Source organism: Mangifera indica, chromosome 15, assembly GCF_011075055.1.
Source record: "Mangifera indica cultivar Alphonso chromosome 15, CATAS_Mindica_2.1, whole genome shotgun sequence".
Taxonomy (NCBI): domain Eukaryota; kingdom Viridiplantae; phylum Streptophyta; class Magnoliopsida; order Sapindales; family Anacardiaceae; genus Mangifera; species Mangifera indica.
In genome coordinates this window covers 12032175-12050903 of record NC_058151.1, presented here as the reverse complement: position 1 = coordinate 12050903, position 18729 = coordinate 12032175, and the positions used below count along the sequence as shown (strand labels likewise).

At 29.1% G+C, this 18729-nt stretch overlaps 2 protein-coding genes across 4 annotated transcripts; both read left to right on the top strand.

Moving 5' to 3' along the window:
• The first annotated feature begins 748 nt into the window (after nucleotides 1-748).
• LOC123197693 (BRCT domain-containing protein At4g02110-like) lies at nucleotides 749-5589 on the top strand. 3 transcript variants are annotated; one of them, XM_044612030.1, is made up of 9 exons: nucleotides 749-830; nucleotides 931-1070; nucleotides 1167-1300; nucleotides 1678-1846; nucleotides 2285-2419; nucleotides 3176-3736; nucleotides 4173-4352; nucleotides 4819-5014; nucleotides 5185-5589. In XM_044612030.1, the coding sequence occupies exons 1-8, from the start codon at nucleotides 782-784 to the stop codon at nucleotides 4996-4998; spliced, it is 1548 nt and encodes a 515-aa protein (XP_044467965.1). In that variant the 5' UTR covers nucleotides 749-781; the 3' UTR covers nucleotides 4999-5014; nucleotides 5185-5589. The 3 variants fall into 3 exon arrangements, with proteins under 3 accessions (XP_044467965.1, XP_044467964.1, XP_044467963.1); XM_044612029.1 differs by having other exon boundaries at nucleotides 2285-2431; nucleotides 4822-5014; XM_044612028.1 differs by having other exon boundaries at nucleotides 2285-2431.
• A 7009-nt stretch (nucleotides 5590-12598) lies between these two features.
• LOC123197634 (protein trichome birefringence-like 19) lies at nucleotides 12599-18218 on the top strand. Its single transcript, XM_044611966.1, has 2 exons — nucleotides 12599-13192; nucleotides 17250-18218. Exons 1-2 carry the CDS (start codon nucleotides 12674-12676, stop codon nucleotides 18075-18077), a joined length of 1347 nt encoding a protein of 448 aa, XP_044467901.1. The 5' UTR covers nucleotides 12599-12673; the 3' UTR covers nucleotides 18078-18218.
• The last annotated feature ends 511 nt before the right edge of the window (nucleotides 18219-18729 follow it).

The window sequence follows — 18729 nt, the reverse complement described above, 5'->3', positions numbered from 1 at the left end:
CCTCATTTGTTTTCATAAAACCTCACGCGGGCCTTACCTTCTCCTATTCTACCCTTGGTCTTCTATTTCTCATTTCACATATTTATATTTCATGTTTCTCTTTTCAATTTTTAGTTTTTCAAAAACATTTACAACAAATACTAAAAACGTTTAAAATTATCTAATAATTAAATTGAATCGATTTTTAAATAAAAAAATATAACTAAGAGATAGTTTATTTAAAAAATTGATTCAGATATTAATTTAAAAATATAAAAAAATCAATTTTTTGATTCGATTATCAGTTTATCTAATTTTCAACACCAGTTAATAGAAATGAATTAATTTTTAAAAAGTTAAATAAAAAATTAATAAAATAGTAAAAATATTTTTAAAAAATTAGAAAATTTGTAAAATATGATAATTTTTTAAAATTTGATTCAAAAACCGATAAATCAAAAATTCGATTAGTTTAGTTGGTACTTTTCATTTAATTTAAAATTGATTAATTTTTAAATCGGTTCAGTTTTGGTTTATAATTTTTTTCAAACTAAAAATTTGGTTCCGTTAAAAAAATTGATAAACTGATTTGGTTAATCGGTTTCGAACATTTTTAATGGATACAATGTTAAACAAGATGTGGTCAACTTGAGTCAAAATTTTCTTTATATTGGGGCAAATTCGTCCAAACGGTCATACAACTGGTCATTAGTGGTTTCGGGGAGATGATTTATAAGCGCGGCCCTAACCTTTTCCCCAAAACAAATTCAAAATTTTCGAATTCCCGGCATTTTCTTCAATAATGGAACTCTGTTCCGATTCTCAATTCTCTGGCCACAGCCAATCTGAAGGTAATTTCTAGTGTCTTTCACTCACTTATAGTACCTTTCACGCAGGCAAACAATCGGTTATTATTATTTTTTTTAAATTTTCAATTGGATTCAAGAGCAGTTCGGTTCATCCGAGGAATGGATTCGGTGGTGGCGACGGTCAGTGGTTACAACGGCTCGGAGCGGTTCAACCTCATCAAGCTGATCTCTGAAACTGGTGCTAGTTATGTTGGTGCCATGTCAAGATCAACCACGCATTTGGTATGATTTGATTCCGAGAGAGCAAATTGTGTCTGTATGTGTTTAATTTTTTTTTTTTTTTTTGAGTTCTGACAATGATTAGGGTTTGGTGATTAGGTGTGCTGGAAATTTGAAGGAAAGAAATTCGATCTTGCGAAGAAGTTTAAAACGATAATAGTTAATCATCGTTGGGTTGAAGATTGTATAAAGCAAAGAAAACGTGTCCCTGAAGCTCCTTATATGTTGCAATGGTGAGATTAGTGTTTGAAATTCAATTGAATTGAGATAAATTTGATGCTTCTTCTGAAGAGTTAGGACTTTAAATGGGATTTTTTGTTCTCTAGTAAAGGGGAGATAAAAGAAATTTAACGAAATGTGTTTGGTTAATATATCGAGGATAGTATTGTCGTATGTCTCATATTTATTCATTGTATCTTAATTTTTTGGTTGTGTTTATTTTCTTGGCAATGCTATTTTACTCTAGTATCTATAATTATCATGGTCAGTTTAGTAGGAGTTTTATGAGATAGTGATCGTTTGTAACTGTTGGATGTATTATAATAAGCTTGGCGCTTGCATTCAACCAAAAAAATTATGATTTGAAAGTTATGGTATTGAATCTTTTCAGTGGACGAGAGCTAGGGCCTTTGTCGTTGGAATTACCAATTGTAATTAAGAAGCATTCAGTATTTTCTGACAAATCCTACCATAGACTGGGAGACTATGAAAAAGAAGATGTTATGGATTCCGAAGGTGCTGACCTGGCTGCTTGGACTGATTCTTTTTTGTTGGATGAGGTAACTAGATATTCAGATGCTCTATGTGTGAGTTTTCTGTTTCAAGTGTCACTCAAACACTGAATTGATCTTCTTTTGGTTATCTGTAAGAACTTCAAGTGTTGATGTGGCATTATGGATGATTAAATGGAAATGAGTGGATGCTAACGTCACTCAATAATCAATAAATTGATATATCTGTCTGTTTTAAGCATAAAAGAATAAATTTGTTATTCAGACCGCAATTGATGTAATCTGATGAGCTATGGAGCACATTATTGATCAGTTTAGCTTGTGGCACTACATAAAGTGCAATGGTTTCATTTTTTCACTTATTGAATAACTCTGATTTTGAAGCTCCAATTGTTTGCAGCTTCACTAGTTTCATAGTAGCTGTTTGGCATTTGATGGCATGACTGATGTTTTTATCCTTTGTCTTTTCTGTCATTTTTATTGCAGAACTTTTTACTGAAGTTTGAAAAAAGAAACGATAACTCTCAGAAATCAAAGGCAAAACCATTAAAAAGAACTTCAAGGAAGGAAAAGCAGTCAAGTGTCAGATATTGTTTTCAAGAGCCTCCTTTATCAGGATCGGTTAGTATGGAGGTCTGTTTAACCCTTATTTGCTTTGCATTTCTGAAACCTTAGTCAAATAGTTCCTATTTCTCTTCACAGTTTTAGCATATTAATTATGTTCTACTTTCTACAAACTTTGCCAGATGATATTTATAATAATGATATTGTAACTTTTAAATGTGTTGTGCTATTCTCTTTTTTCTGCTTAGTGCACCTGGGTCAGTCACTGCTTCAGAGATTTAATTTTCTCTGGCAACTCGAAAAGAAAGTATATTTTGAGTAGTTCATTAACATTTGCTAATTGTGGAATCAGTGTTGGAAGTAGCCATAGACATTATTGGGACAAAATAGTTGAAGAGATTGGATACTTGGGATAGCTTTTCATTTAAGAAAACTCAGTTCTCCAATGATTAGCTAAGCGTGATGTTCATTGTTCCATTTTTGGGGTCAGCGGCATATGAACTTTAAAACATTTAAAACTTTGCATATCTTGCTAGTTATGGGATATCTAGCAGGTCATTTGATAATTTAGGAAACTTCAGAAACTTCCTGAATCTAAAACTGCTCAATTGAGTATGGTATTCTAAATCATGCTTTAGCTTTTCACTTATGAACCAAATTCTGCATTGCTAATTTTTGTATTTGCTCAATCCTCTGAAACTATCAGTTCGTCTACCAACAATATGCGCTGTTATTTCTTTCAATTCAGATGCATGATAACTTTGCTCATCATCTGTATTCTGTTCTCAATTTACATTGTAAAATTTTTTGAAGTATGGAGAGTCAAGTTCTGATTCTTCAATGCATTCTACGAGGGGGAAAAGGAAGATTTCAAAGCATCATGAGCCAAGTACTTCCTGTTTGCGTTCAGAAAGAGAGAAAAGGAAGATATCCATGGACATCAGCACCACTTTGGCTAAACCTTCTGGTAAAGGACGGAGACTTCTAAAGAAGAATATTGGTGGGAATTTTTTGGAGTCTACACTTTCAGATTCTGATCTAGAAGGGAATCTAATAATCAGAACTGGAGGAACATCTAATGATAGGTTCCATCAGCTTGGTGAAATAGATGAAGGTTTTCAAGATTCTCAGGACATACTGGAGAGAAATCATTCACATGGTCTGGACAGAATTTTAAGCAATGGGTGCTCTGATTTTGAAAACTTAAATGGACATGTCAAAGATGCCGATCAGACTGAACACGTTAATAGATTGCCTACTTCAATGGAATTATCATGTGTTATATGTTGGACAGAATTTAGTTCAACCAGAGGAATTCTGCCTTGTGGACATCGATTTTGTTATTCATGTATCCAAAACTGGGCCGATCATATGGTGTGCATTCTTGTCCTCCAAAATTCAGTCTATTTTTTCCCTTGGTTATTTGATTTTCATTCTATACTTATTAATTATATCCTTTTTATTACTTTTGTAAAACACTTTCATTGTGTGCTTAAACAATCTAAAGTTATATTCTCATTTTGAACTTCAGATGGTACATTCTTTTTATCCCCTAGTTTGAACTTCTAATTTTTTATATTTTGTACTTGGCCTCCAACTGCAATCCTTATTCCTTTCCCCTGATTTTAAAGATTGTCTTAGAAAATAGATGTATGAGTTTGTCACAAGTTCCTCTTAACAATTTAGTAAGAGTTTTCTGGTTAGGAGCACTTAAATGGCACATTTTAAGGTTCTTTCTTTTATATGTACAATTTCTGCCCATGAAATGATTCCAGTTTGAAATTCTCATGCTGCTGATGAATGTATGCAGGCTTCAATGAGAAAAATTTCAACTTGTCCTTTGTGCAAGGCCAGTTTTGTGAGCATCACAAAGGTGGAGGATGCAGACACTTGTGATCAGAAAATTTATTCCCAAACAGTTCCATGTGCACAGCCTAGGATGGATATCTTCTTTGTCACAGATCAAGATAGAACCAGTATTGGTGCTCAGGTAATATTTTTACACATAATAGTAAACCTGTTCCCCTTGAGTTAATCTCTATTGATTCTGAATACCTCTGGTGAAGGGAAAACTTGAACATATATTCTTACTGTCTGACTGCATTATTTAATAGAAGTTCAGATTTCCCCTCAACTCAAGATTGTAAGCTTGAATGAAATACCGTAAATGGATTTCTTTCTTTGTCACAATTCTTACTAACTGACTGCATTGTTTCTTTTAGTATTATCACAATTGAAATAGAAGAAAAGCATAGTTTTTTCTCCTTGATAGATGGCAAAAACATGTTGAAATGGGAACATGAAATATCAAATATGTTGTGTTCAACAAGTACTGCTGTTCAACTATAACATGGCTTCTCACGGTTGTGGTAGTACATATTATTGCCCTTGTGTGAATAAATTTTAGTATAAAGTTCATCTTTGTGCTAATCCTTCTCTTTGCTTTATGTGTCTAGCAGCCCTCTTTACTTCCATCATGTAGTGAATGCCGTTCACGGGAACCAGAGGAGCTTCTCGTCAGATGCCATCTATGCCAAATTCGTTGCATTCATTCTTACTGTCTGGATCCCCCTTTGTTTCCATGGACCTGCATTCATTGCAAGGATCTCCAGATGCTTTACCATCACAGCTACTAATAACTTTTCACTCAAGGTTGAACCTTTATCTTTTCACTTCAAGAAACTGTGTGAATTTTGAGCTGTCTGCATCTTTTTAATTACACTCAATTTCATTGGATATGTTGAATTGAGAGCATGTTCAATAGTTTTTATTTTTTTTTCTGAAAAAGTCCTGCACATTTTTTTGTTTTAATTCTTCCGTAGGCTTGCTGAAGCTTTGGATTTATTGAAGACGACGGAAATTTGGGCGTTTCTCTCCAAACGGCCCATATGGTAAAAGCAGTCTTTTGCGCCTCAAATGGTAAAAACAGTTCAATTTCTTTTCATATTAGATCATACTTGTTTAAATTGTGTCCCATCATTTAAAATAGTAGAATCAGTATAAAACAACCAGTGTATGCTCTGATATAATATTTGAAACTGAGATAAAGCAAATCTAGGCCGCCCCATCAAATATACAAATAAACCACTATCACCAAGGACAGAAACTCTTTAGTTCTCTTGAATCTCTTCATCAAACCAAATGTGTAAAACCCATATAATTTAAAGCTTCTGCTGACTGTAGAACAAGTAATCCAAGTCTAATCCATCTTTGTGCTTGACGTGTTTCCACTTTTTATCTAATTCCGACGTCTAGATAGATAAAACCATTAGCACATCACTTATATATAGATTTCTGATTTGTATTCGCACCTTTGTTTTAGAATATTATTTAGATTATCCTAAAGCACCCTTGTCGCATTTGAAACTCGGTGAATATTCTTTGCTACAAAACATATAGTGGACTTCCTTTTCCTCTTTTGTGTCTTCAATTTCAGCCCCATATTGTCTATCTGTTCTTTCATTATACTTAAGCTTTACCTTTAGGTGTACCTACGTCAGGGCGTCGTTTTCCTTTTTCACTAGTTTCCAAATTGATTTATTGTTTTTGTTGTTAATGTATCATCTCTATTAGGTCTAGCAAACGAACGGCTAGGTGGGTATGGGTTGGATCAAATGGATATGAATTGAAATCAAATTACTAGCTTGTATCCAGTCTTATAAATACGGGTGGATCCATGGGTATTCGTATTAACCGACTGAATTTATTGCCGTTTTCCCCGTGTTCATATGCAAATTAAGCGCGCACTTCATTTGCTTTATTAATTACGTAAAGGAATTTTGGGTTTTGACTTGATTTGTACCTAGATTTTAGGTTGAGGAATAATGCAAAGCACTTATAGAAGCCTTTTCTCTGAATTTGGCTGTTTTATATTTCTATCATGATTAATATTATGTGCGTGATTTTTACATATAATTTTATATATAAATAATATCATACTATTTTATAATTAAATAAATAAAAATTAAAAATAAATTAATATTTAATTATAAAAAAAATATTATTTATACACAAAAATGATATGTATAGTTATATTATTCCTCTCCTAATCAAGTAATTACATAGGGAGAGACAAGTCGATTTCGTCCTTCTGGAAGCATTTAAAATTCTATCCACCACTTTCATTTTGGTACCACAGTGTGCAACAAAACTAGTATCTTAGTAAAATAATTTAATATGTGTAGTTAATACTATGAGTGGTAGGTTTGCATTTAAATCAAATTGAGTTTGAACTCAATTTGATTTGAGTAAAGTTAAGTTTGAATTTGAATCGAATTTTAACTTTGGTTCAATACTATAATTGATCCAAAAAGATTAACATGATATTACTTTGATCCTATTAATTAAAATAATATTGTTTTAATTAATTCGTATCAAAATTTTTTAGAGTTGTGAGTTTAACGAGTTGAATATTCCTAAATCTTGTGCTTAAAAATATTTAATGTTCAAACTCGTTTCGAATTTATTCTAATTGAGTTTATTTTTAAATTCAAACAAGTTTAGCTTGTATTCAACCTTAATTATTGCCCATAATAAAATTTTCTTTTAAGGTTTTAGAAATAAGAGAAACCTCCTAATTGTTGATTCTTAGATGTTAACATACATGGCAAAAGGGAAGTTCTATAAATATCTACTCATTTATTACTAATCACTACCATAGCCTAATAGATTGATACAAATCCAGTAAGGATTGGTTTAGAAAACAAAATTCAAATTGTGTACACGTAAACCAAGATAAAAGAAAACACCTAGACTGTAGTGACATTTCACAACTGCCAATTACTTGTTGAAGGATAGGGACCATATGTTAGTGATATGGCAATTGTAGATATGGACATTTGAGATAACAGAGAGCAAGAATCAAATCTAAACACAAATAACTGTGAAAATTAAGCAAAAGTTTTGGTCTTGGGAGAGTCAGCAATTTTGAGGGTGTTTTCTATGAGCTTCCTGGCCTTCCTGCTTCTGATTTCAACTCTCATGCTTTCACTCTTCTCAATCTTGTCGTAAACTTTCTTCATCTTCAAAGACCTTAGTTTAGACTTCAAGCTCACCATCAACCTCTCTAAGCCCACCATCACCATGGCTAAACCTGTTAAAAGACTAACAATTAGTGAGGATTTTCTAATAGAGATGAAAAATGAAAGTAAACCAAGTTTAGAATTAAACTGAAGGAAGAAGCTTGAAAGTCGGAGAAATGGGATTTAGAGTTTAGGAGATTAATTGGAGTGTGGAGAGTTATATGAGAGAAAGGACTAAAGAGAGAAGAGTTAGGAGAAAGAGTGGAGGGTTTGAGGAGAAGAACAAGTGAAAGAGAAAATATGAATGAATATGTCGGTTGAAAAAGTGGTAGAAATATATATATATTTCTATCACTTTATATATTCTTGGTATTGTTTCTTACTATATTAATTTATCATCTAGGTATTAATATGTTAATAATAAATAATATTATATATATTTATTTTAATAAGATAATTTAAATAACAAAAAAAAAGATATTTCATATATAAAAAATAATAAGTATGAGTGATAAAAGGAGCCCGGTTTCTGATTTTCGAAAGTCTAAAGATATAGGAGCCCAGTTTGCAGTTTAATCATCACTTTGAACTTTGAAGTTAATGGACCAGGTGTGACACATAAATCCAGAATCCCGGGGAGGAATATGTAGTTTCACCTTATTGAGTTATTATATTCATTTAGCCCAATTGCAACCTGATTACCCACTTTCATAAGCCCATCTCTGAGTTCTTTTATCAAATCCATCTTGAGCAGCAATCAGCAATGGAGAATTTGTTCTTTCATCTAACCATGGATTCTTCACAATAGAATATTTAAGAGAGGATGAGGTTACACTAAAACTACAATAAAAACTGTGTATTCCATTATGAATATATAATTAGATATTTTGATGATATATCGTTATATGATTTGATAATTTTAAATTAAAAATAAAATAATATTTAATTGTATGATGATATATTATTTGAGTATTTAAATGAGTACTTAAAATTAGGTAGACATAACATTATTACTAAAAATAACCGTCTCCAACTTGTATATCAAATGTGTTATATTGCAATTAATGTCATGGTTATAAGTTTATGTTCTAAATTAAATTAAATAATTATGTGTTTGTATAGAGGGCTAGATTTGAGTTTAAGCTTAAATGAGTTTGAAACAAGTTTAGCTTAAGTGAGGTCAAGCTCAAACTCAAGTTTGAAAGTTCAATATTTTTGAGCTCATAAAACTCACAAGCTTGAAAAAATTGATACAAATAGATTAAAATAATATTGTTTTTATCAATATATATCAAAACGGTGTCATTTTAGCATTGAATTTAATTTAAAACTCAATTCAAGTTTAGTTTCTCTCGAATGAGTTGAACTAGAGTAAGCTCAAATTTAACTTTATAAAAATTGAGTTAAACTCAAATTTGGTTAGTTTTAAATCCAATCTTTTATATATATATATATATATATATATATATATATATATTATGTTAGTGAAGATATAAAAAAAAAATGATATAAGTTGTAACGTAACATATCTTAAATTCACAAATTACACAAAAATAGCAAAGACGCGTGAGAGAAATGTTTTATAAATTAAATTAGAAGTGCTTCTCTTGTGAAGAAATGCGTAGTTTAGTTTGCCTTCTAAAACTCTTAATAATGCTTATTTTGTGATCTCCAATTCCAACCCTTTGAAATTGTTCTATGTTTTTCATGCCAACCTCTAAGCACCGACACAACTGCTTTTTAAGTTATTTATCATAAAATTAATTTGGAGTATTCTACAAGAAACGAACAAAAGATAACCACCAATAATTTCCCCACCTTTTATTGATATCTTAAAATGATTGATGTGATTGCAAATGGGCATTATAACCAAGACATTCTAGGCAAATTTTTAAATGCTACAATAGAATTCTAATTACAATTATTAGAGCATATATATTCAGTTTTATTTATTTAGACATAATTTATCAGATATAATAAATATCGGAGATATCACATCATTTATAGATATTAAAAAAATAAAAATAAAAGATATATTATTATAATAATTATAGAAAATAAGTGAAGACAACACATCAAGAGAGTGAAAACATTGAAGGGGGCTTGAGATGCATTAATTGTCTCCGATGTTACAATAAAACTGAATTATTAAAGGGGAATATGTTATATATTTATATTAGTATAAGGTAGTTGAATTAAACTAAATTCAGAAATAAAGGTTATATTATATGATGTTGTGGTCATATATAATATAAGATAATAAGACACATAAATGTCACTATATGTCTCAATCGTTAACATAAATGATCATTGACATATCATATTTGAAAAATGAATTTGCTGGTTATGACAATGAAAAGCCAGCCTATTTCTAGAGCTAAATCCATATTAAATTAATAAAGTATGATTGTAACGTAATACCAACTTATTATATTTATATATTAATAATTTTATGTATATAATTTTTAAATATAATTTTATACATAAATAACGATGTATTATCATATAATTAGATGTTATTTTATTTTTAATTTTCAATTTCTAATCACATGTGACACGTTATTGTTTGTGCACATAACGCTACTCTTTATATTTATGTTAGATAGACAGTAGAAACAAATGTATTTTAGTTAGGTTATTATTTTCATTCTAATCAAAACGAAAGTTTGATCAATGAACAATCTTATGTGCATTTAATTTTTAATATTCAATTAGATATTCAGATAATATATCATTATGTAAATATGTTATTTTGTTGTTAATTAAAAATTATCAAATTATTTGATAATACATAATCTAAATATTCAATTAAATATTTAAAATTGGGTATATATAATTTTATTGTTAATAAATTTGATGGAATTATGTGTTAAAAAGGTAATTAAGGTTGGAAAATGATAGAAGAACGGTGCAAGGCAATATATATATATATATATATATATATATATATATATATATATATATATATATATATATATATATATATATATATATATATATTTATATTTATTTATTTATTTATTTATTTAATTAGTTGATTTGCTCTTGTTAAAGTATTCTCATTTGTGACACATGTTTCTTACCATATGAATTAATTTGAAGATGTATATTAAGATAATTTATACTCAATTTTGAATATCTAATTAAATATTAAAATAATATATGATCTTGTGATTAAATATCATACCCAAGATGATTTATAGGTCTTTTGATTATTATGGTTGAATTTGAATTAAACTTTAAATTTAATTTGATACTGTAGCTAAACAAAAAATGATTAAAATGATATTGTTTGGATGTGTATTATTTAAAACTTCATTTTAATAAATTTTTATTGAAAATTTTCAAGCTCTCAAACTTGACGATCTAAACACTCTTAAAGTTTAAGCTTGAGCTTGAAAATATTTAACTTTTAAATTCGAACTCAAACTTGAGTTCATTTGAGTTGAGCTTGTTTTGTGTTTATTCAAGCCAAACTTTTTTTTAAGTTTGAATAAACTTAGTTCGAATCTAACCCTAATAAAGATGAACGAAATCAAGAAATCTCAAACATAAATAAATTAAGTAATATTATATATATCTATTTAAAATACACACTTATATATGTTACCATGTGATTGAGTATTATTTTATCTTTAATTTAAATTCATTAAATCATATAATAACACATTATACATGATTTTACCAAAATAAATTATGTTGCGGAGTTGCAGTTGTTGAGAGGCAACTCTCAATGATTTCATGTGGTAAACGCTATCTAGGGTTACGTGCATTTTCAATTAATTTCTCTAATTAATCACATCATTCTTGACAATTTCAATATTCATGGCCATGACCATTTTGATTCTTAATTAATTTAAAACTTTTACTGCATATAGTTTATGAAATATAATCCTTCTGTTCTTGTTGTAGAATGAACGGTCAATCCACTACCAACCAAATCGGCATTAAAAATTTCAAGGCCAAACGACTCATTTTCATCCAAGCTTTGGTAACCTAAATTCTTAAAAATTATTAAAATTATAATTAATTTTAAAATATTATATTTTTATATTTTTTAAGATATAATAATTATTATTTTTTCAACAATTGAGAGACCCACTAACCTTTAAACACCGACACAATTGCTTTTTAATTTATTATTAAAACTAATTTTGAGTATTGGACAAGAAATGAATAAAACATCCAATAGTGTCACCACCTTTTATTAATATCTTAAAATGATTGATTTGACTGCAAATGGGCATTATTACCCAATCATTTTAGCAGAATTTTCAAGCTCAATCCATAGGATCCAATCATAATTATTGGAATACCCATATTCATAATGTTAGATTCGAATTGAATCTGTTTACATTTGAGTTTGAGTTTAATTTGAATAAGCTCTAAACGAGTCAATCTTATATGAGCTCGGGTCAAGCTCGAGCTCGAATTTGAGCTACTTGTCAAATTTTCTAATTAAAATTTTTGTTATAAAACGACATTATTTTAACTAATATATATTAAAACGATATCGTTTTAATAACGAAAAACGAATCAAATTAAATTCAAACCAAGTTTGAGTTTGACTTTAACGAATTCGAACTCGAGTTCAACTATATGTAAATAGGGTCGAGTTTGAGCTTGACTTGACTCGAATCTAACTTTACATATTCAATTTTATTTGTTAAGTTAAGATTTATAAGATATAATGAGCGACAGAAATATCACATTACCATAGATGTTGAAGAATTAAGAGAGTAAAAGATTAAAGCCAACAAGGGTTTGTACATTTTCGTGATGACCGTAGAAGATGAGTGGTTACAATACATTAAGAATGCGAAAATATCTCATATAAGTTACATTTTTATTTTTTTAAAGGTGTAACTATTATTTTTAAAACTATTAATAGATATACTAAATTATAAAATTTTCAAAAACATTCCTTGAATTTTCAAACAAAACTCATAAAAATTTCATCAACACTTCTAATAATTTATAAATTATAATTTGCCCACTAAAGTTTTCAAAAGGGCAAAAAATAAAAAAAAAATGAAAAAATTTATGAAAATAATCTACCATCCTCATATTTAATGGACTTTATTAATAAAGTAAGATAAATAAAAATTTAATTTTTTAAAACTTAAATGACCGAACCTCAGTGGGAAATGGTCTTTCAGCCTAAATTAAATATTCATATCCCTTCCAACGTATTCCATAAATAGACTGTGATTTATTTTTCCTTGCTGCATGCCTACATATTCTCCCCCCCTCTCCTTCTCAATTTTCTTTTCCCTAACAATTTCTCTCCATGAAGCTTCATTTTCCCAGGAACCAAACAACCCAAAGAACTCCAAAAATAGTCCTTCTCATATCCTTCACCTTATTTCTCCTCTCCATCATTTCCCTAAATTGCCCTTATCCAAAAAACATTTCTTTGCCATCCAAATCTTCTTCTTCCTCCTTCAGCAACAACATTTCTCCGTCGAACGATCAAGACGATGACCAGAAATCTGTGCCTGATCAAATCAAAGACTTTTTCAATGCTCGTAAATCCTGCGATATATTTTCCGGCGAATGGGTGCCGAACCCTGAAGCGCCGTATTACACAAACACAACGTGCTGGGCGATTCATGAACACCAGAACTGCATGAAATATGGGCGGCCGGATAGTGAGTTCTTGAAATGGAAATGGAAGCCATATGGCTGTGATCTTCCTGTTTTCAATCCTGCTCAGTTCCTGGAAATCATGAGAGGAAAATCTCTTGCCTTTGTTGGAGACTCCGTCGCCAGAAATCAAATGCAGTCTTTGATTTGCCTCATTTCCAGGGTAAGCCTCCTCCTACATCTACCTTTTATCTAAATTATACTAGTTGAAACTAAAGGTATAAATAAATTATATAAAATTATTTATACAAATTGAATTAGAGAAGTAAACAATTACAATACTCAATTATAAGATGTCATCTTAGTTTGTACAAACGATTTTATACAATTTATTTATACATATAATTTTATAAAAAAATTATATGTACAGACTTTTGATATATAATTTAGGTACACAGATTATTAGATAATTTTGAGATAACACTCAATTATATGATAACACATTATTTGTGTATCTAAATTGTATATCAAAATGTGTACATATGATATTGCTCATATTTTTATTCGAATAATACTATGCATACCCAGTTTTAGGTACACAAATAAGTTTACAAATGATGTGTGATTATATGATCAAGTGTTATGTTAATTCAAAATCACCCAATTAGTTGATGACACACATAAAATATATTTTTATTTATGTACTTCAAATAGATATACTTAATTTTATTGAAATTTATTCATATATTTAATTAATATAGTGGCATTAAATTTGGAGTAAGTAATTAAGTCTCTAGATGATGACGAGTCTTCATGTAATTGGTGTTATTTTATCATAAATTCAAAATTATCCATTCATATGATGACACATCATCTAGATACCATATTATGTACTCAAAATTAGAATCATATAATTTTATTTTATTTTATTTTTTTATTGCATTTAATATAGATGTCATGAAAATTGCAAAAAATTATAATATTATGTTTTCAATATTTTTTTATCATAATTTATGGTAAAATACAGTTAGTAACTATGGGATTATTCATAAGATTAAGTTGGTATTACAAGAATATTGAGGCCTTTTATTTTATTTAATTTTATAGATTTTAGAATTGATTGATGTGCATGTATTTTACCTTAATAAATATATAAACTCAATAACTTGTATGGGGAGGTTAGTTGAACTAAACCATAAAGTGATTAATAGATTAGGTGAAATAATGGAGTGCCACTCTATCAATCTTTACTTACTCCTATGAAATTCATAGTTTTCACACTTTTATTTAAGCCCAAATAGCTGTTTCCCACCCAAAGTTTAAGGCAAACCCAACTTATCATCTATTAATTATCAAAAATCTAAATATTCATCTATCTGTTAAATCTTATTATTATTATAAGAGATAAAATTATTATTTAATAAAAATATTTTTAAAAAACTATAAATTCATCACATTTCCCTCTAGGTTTAAAAATTAATAATTTTTTCTCAAACCAAAGTTTAAAAAATGATTATTTCCCTTCCAAATAAACTTTGGGTTGGGGAAAATATTAGTTTTTAAACCCAGCGGGGGAATGTGATGAATTTATAATTTTTAAAAATATTTTTATTAAATAATAATTTTATCCCTGATAATAACAATAAAATTTAATAAACAGATGAATATTTAAATTTTTAATAGTTAGCAGATGAGAAATTAGGTTTGTATCAAACCTAGGGTGGGAAATAGTCATTTGGCCATTTTATTAATTATGTAACATCCTGATAATCCAAAACATTTCTTGGTTTTGATTTTAGATTTTATAATCCAAAATGTATCTTTATAATTTAAATAGTTTTCAAGTTATTTAACAAATAAATCTTATTAATTTATTCATACAAATTGACGTGATAATATATAATTATATAATTTTGAAATAAAAGAAAAAATTAAATAATCATTTAACTCAATTAAATATTATCACATCAATTTGTATAAATAAATCAGTAAAGTTTATAAATTTGATCAAAATTTAAATATGCGGAGAAAACCTCTCTTATTTTCTAATTTTTTTCTCTTACCTAAAGGCCAAATAGGTCACACTTTCTCTATCTATCTTGAATAGCGAAGGCCAAAGGACTTACTCCCACCTTAGGTTTTTTGTCTTTTCAAATTAGTATTCGTTAATTATTAAAAATTTAAATATTAACTTATGAGTTGTTAAAATTAGCATTATATATTTTTCTTATATGTTTATAAAATTAATAATTTTCTTTAAAATTAAACTTTGTAATATTATATTTTCTTTTCTAAGGTTTTTTTTTCTCTCTTAAGGTTTTTTTTCTCTCTCTTTTTTTGACGTCGTTACTGATCGTTTCTCTCTCTCCCCTTTTTCGATGCCATCTCCAAACAAATAACATCTTTGTTATAGACTTGGTGATAACATTAATTGAGTCTATTAATTTTAAGAACCCATATGTGGGTATTTAAATTTTTAATCATTAATGGATACTAATTTAAAAATGCAATAAACTTGGGTGGGAATAAGTCCCTCAGCCATTAGAGAATTAAGATTGATAGATTCGGATTATGTTACACTTTCATTTGACATTCCAACCAATTTGCAAAATGCTAAGCATGATTAGTTAATAGTTTCCCACTTAACCATTCTCATTATTACTAATCAAAAATTAATTAATTAATTAATATTAGGTTGTCCAAGTTTAGTATCTAACATTATTAAAAACAATTTTTTTATATTGACTTAAAATTACTTAGATAGGACAAACTAATTAATAATTACATATAATAAAATATTTTACAATTGCTCTCTTTTTTATTCTATATTATAAAACTTTATTTTACATTAATTTTGAATGCACTTTTTACCTAATTTTGTCCAATTTGATTTTTTAATTGTTAAAACAAAATAAATGTGTTGTTTTTAAGAAGTTTCAATACGAAAGTTAACAAAATTAATAAAATATTAAAATTTTTAGAAAAAATTTTGAGTTTAAACTTTTATTGCATTTATAAAAACTTCTAGTTAATTATTTAAAAAAATTAATTAATATGCCTAATATTAGTATTTTTTGATAAATAATTTAAATCATTTTATGCACCTCATATGTATACTGAAAAATTTTTGGTTGGCTAAAAAACAAATTTTTTTATCAAATTAGTTATAATTATTTTCAATAATCTGATACTTGTTTTTTTTTTTTAATTTTATGTCAAAACAAGATTTTATAAAACCAAATACAAGTGATTGCAATTTAAATTAATCTTTAGAAAGTAAAGATCAATAAAGTATGAGATAAGTGTTAATATTTTATTTGAAAAGCATTAAATCTTAGAAATACATAGGGTTTATATATATATATATATAAATTAAAACAATATAATTATGTGCATTAACCGTCTTTATGTGGTTATGGATCAATGATGAAGTATCATTTAATCATATAATAACATATTATTATTACATAAATTAGTGTTTATTGTTAATGTATATAATTTTACTCATTTTAAAAGTTTTAGATATGGAATTGAATTCAACAAAAAGTGGGGAACAAATAACATCACTCTAATTAATTGACGTCTAAATTATTACTACAGAAGATATCAAATAAACTATATGCACTAGTTTTGGAGTAAGGTTAAATTCGAATCGAACTAAGTTTGAATAGAGTGAAACTTATTTTCTACTCTCGTTCTTTAGGGGGTTCAGCTCAGGCTTATTAAACCTAAAGAATAACTCATTCATGTTTCACTTACTTCATAGATGAGGAGTTTGTGTTCGACTCACATAAGATTTGGGTTTGTGTTGAAGAGCCAAACTTGGCTCAGGCTCATTGAACTTATTCACTTGACTTGGGTTTTCTTGTTGCTTGTGCAATGTTTTTTAAAAAAAAAATTTAATCTATTTTAGCTTAGGTTCGAGCTTGCGATCAGTTTTCAAATATTTTTTAGCTCAAATTTGAACTCGAGTTCGTATATGTGAAGCTCAAGTTTGGGCTAGGGTTCATTCAAGCCCAAAACAAACTTATTTTAAATCTATCTCTAGCTTTAAGTATCAAATTAGTATTCACATAAGTACAATTATGTAATTGAGTGATTTTAAATTGAGAATATAATAACACTCAATCACATGATAACACATCATTTAAATATCTAATTAAATATTCAAAATAGGTTGTTGTAGCATTGCTCAAACAATATTTGAAGAGTTGTGAATGAATATTATATGAGTATTGAAGTTAGATTTGTAATTTAATTATTTGCATTGCAATTTTTAGATTGTATATCCTGAAGATGTTTCCTACACATCAAATGAAATTTTCAAACGTTGGCTGTACAAATCCCACAACTTCACACTGGCCATGTTTTGGACACCCCATTTGGTGAGGTCCAAGCAAGCAGACCACAACGGTCCAACTAACACAGGCCTCTTCAACCTCTACCTTGACGAATTCGATGAAGAATGGACAACCCAGATTGACGATTTCGACTATGTCATCCTCTCCTCCGGCCACTGGTTCTTCCGCCCAATGGTTTTCTATGAAGACGGCCAAGTAGTCGGCTGCAAATACTGCCTCCTGGAAAATGTCACAGACATGCCAATGTATTACGGATACAAAAAGGCCTTCAGGACGGCCTTTAAGGTCATCAACAGCCTGAAAAATTACAATGGCATCACTTATCTCAGGACTTTTGCCCCATCACATTTTGAAAATGGACTGTGGAATGAAGGGGGAAATTGTGTGAGAACAAGGCCATTTAGGAGCAGTGAGACTAGATTGGAAGATGTGAACTTGGAGCTCTATATGATTCAATTGGAGGAGTTGAAGATTGCTGAGGGAGAAGGGAGAAAAACTGGGAAAAAATTTAGGTTACTTGACACGACACAGGCTACATTATTGAGACCTGATGGTCATCCTAGTAGATATGGCCACTGGCCTCATGAAAATGTAACATTGTACAATGACTGTGTGCACTGGTGCCTGCCCGGACCGATTGATACGTGGAATGATTTCTTTCTGGAGATGTTGAAGATGGAGGGGATTGAATCATACCAGGAGAAGCTTTACCCTGTTGCCAATGACAGAAAAATGAAGTTCAGATAGGTTCAATTTATTTCCCTTTTTGTTTTTCAGCTCTGTGTTCTTGTACTTTAGAGTTGTGTATTTGTGTCTAAAATTTGATCTAAGAAATACTTAATTATATGATATACAGTGGAAGAATATAGTGTATATACATTCAACAGAGATTATCCATTGCCAGGGCTCAAGTTGAAAATAAGTCAGAAGATTCTTCTCCATGAAGCTTTATTGTCATCCAGCTGGCTGCTGCAATAATGTTTTGGCCAAAATACTTGTTCCCACCCAAGATTTAGTGTATTTATCTCTCTTATCCACAAAGTTTCAAAGACTCAAATTCTCACCCTTTTGTTAAAATTCCTAATTAGGGTAAAAGGTAGAAATATTATTTAACAAAAAAATTAAAAAACTAAATTTTATCATATTTTCTCCCTTTAATTTAAAAATTTAACAATTTTTCTCCCTTAAAATTTAAAAAGTGATTATTTTTCGCTAAAATTTTTTTTCATCACTAAAGATGACGAAGTTTATGGTCTCCGATTGCATCTCTCTCTCTCTCCTAGTCACTCAGCTTTTTCTCTTTGGTCATTTTCGTCTCAAACAAAGACAATCGAGAAGGGAAAGTTGGAGAGAGAGATAACGCGGTCAAAGAAGGTAAACTTCGCCTTCTCTGATGATA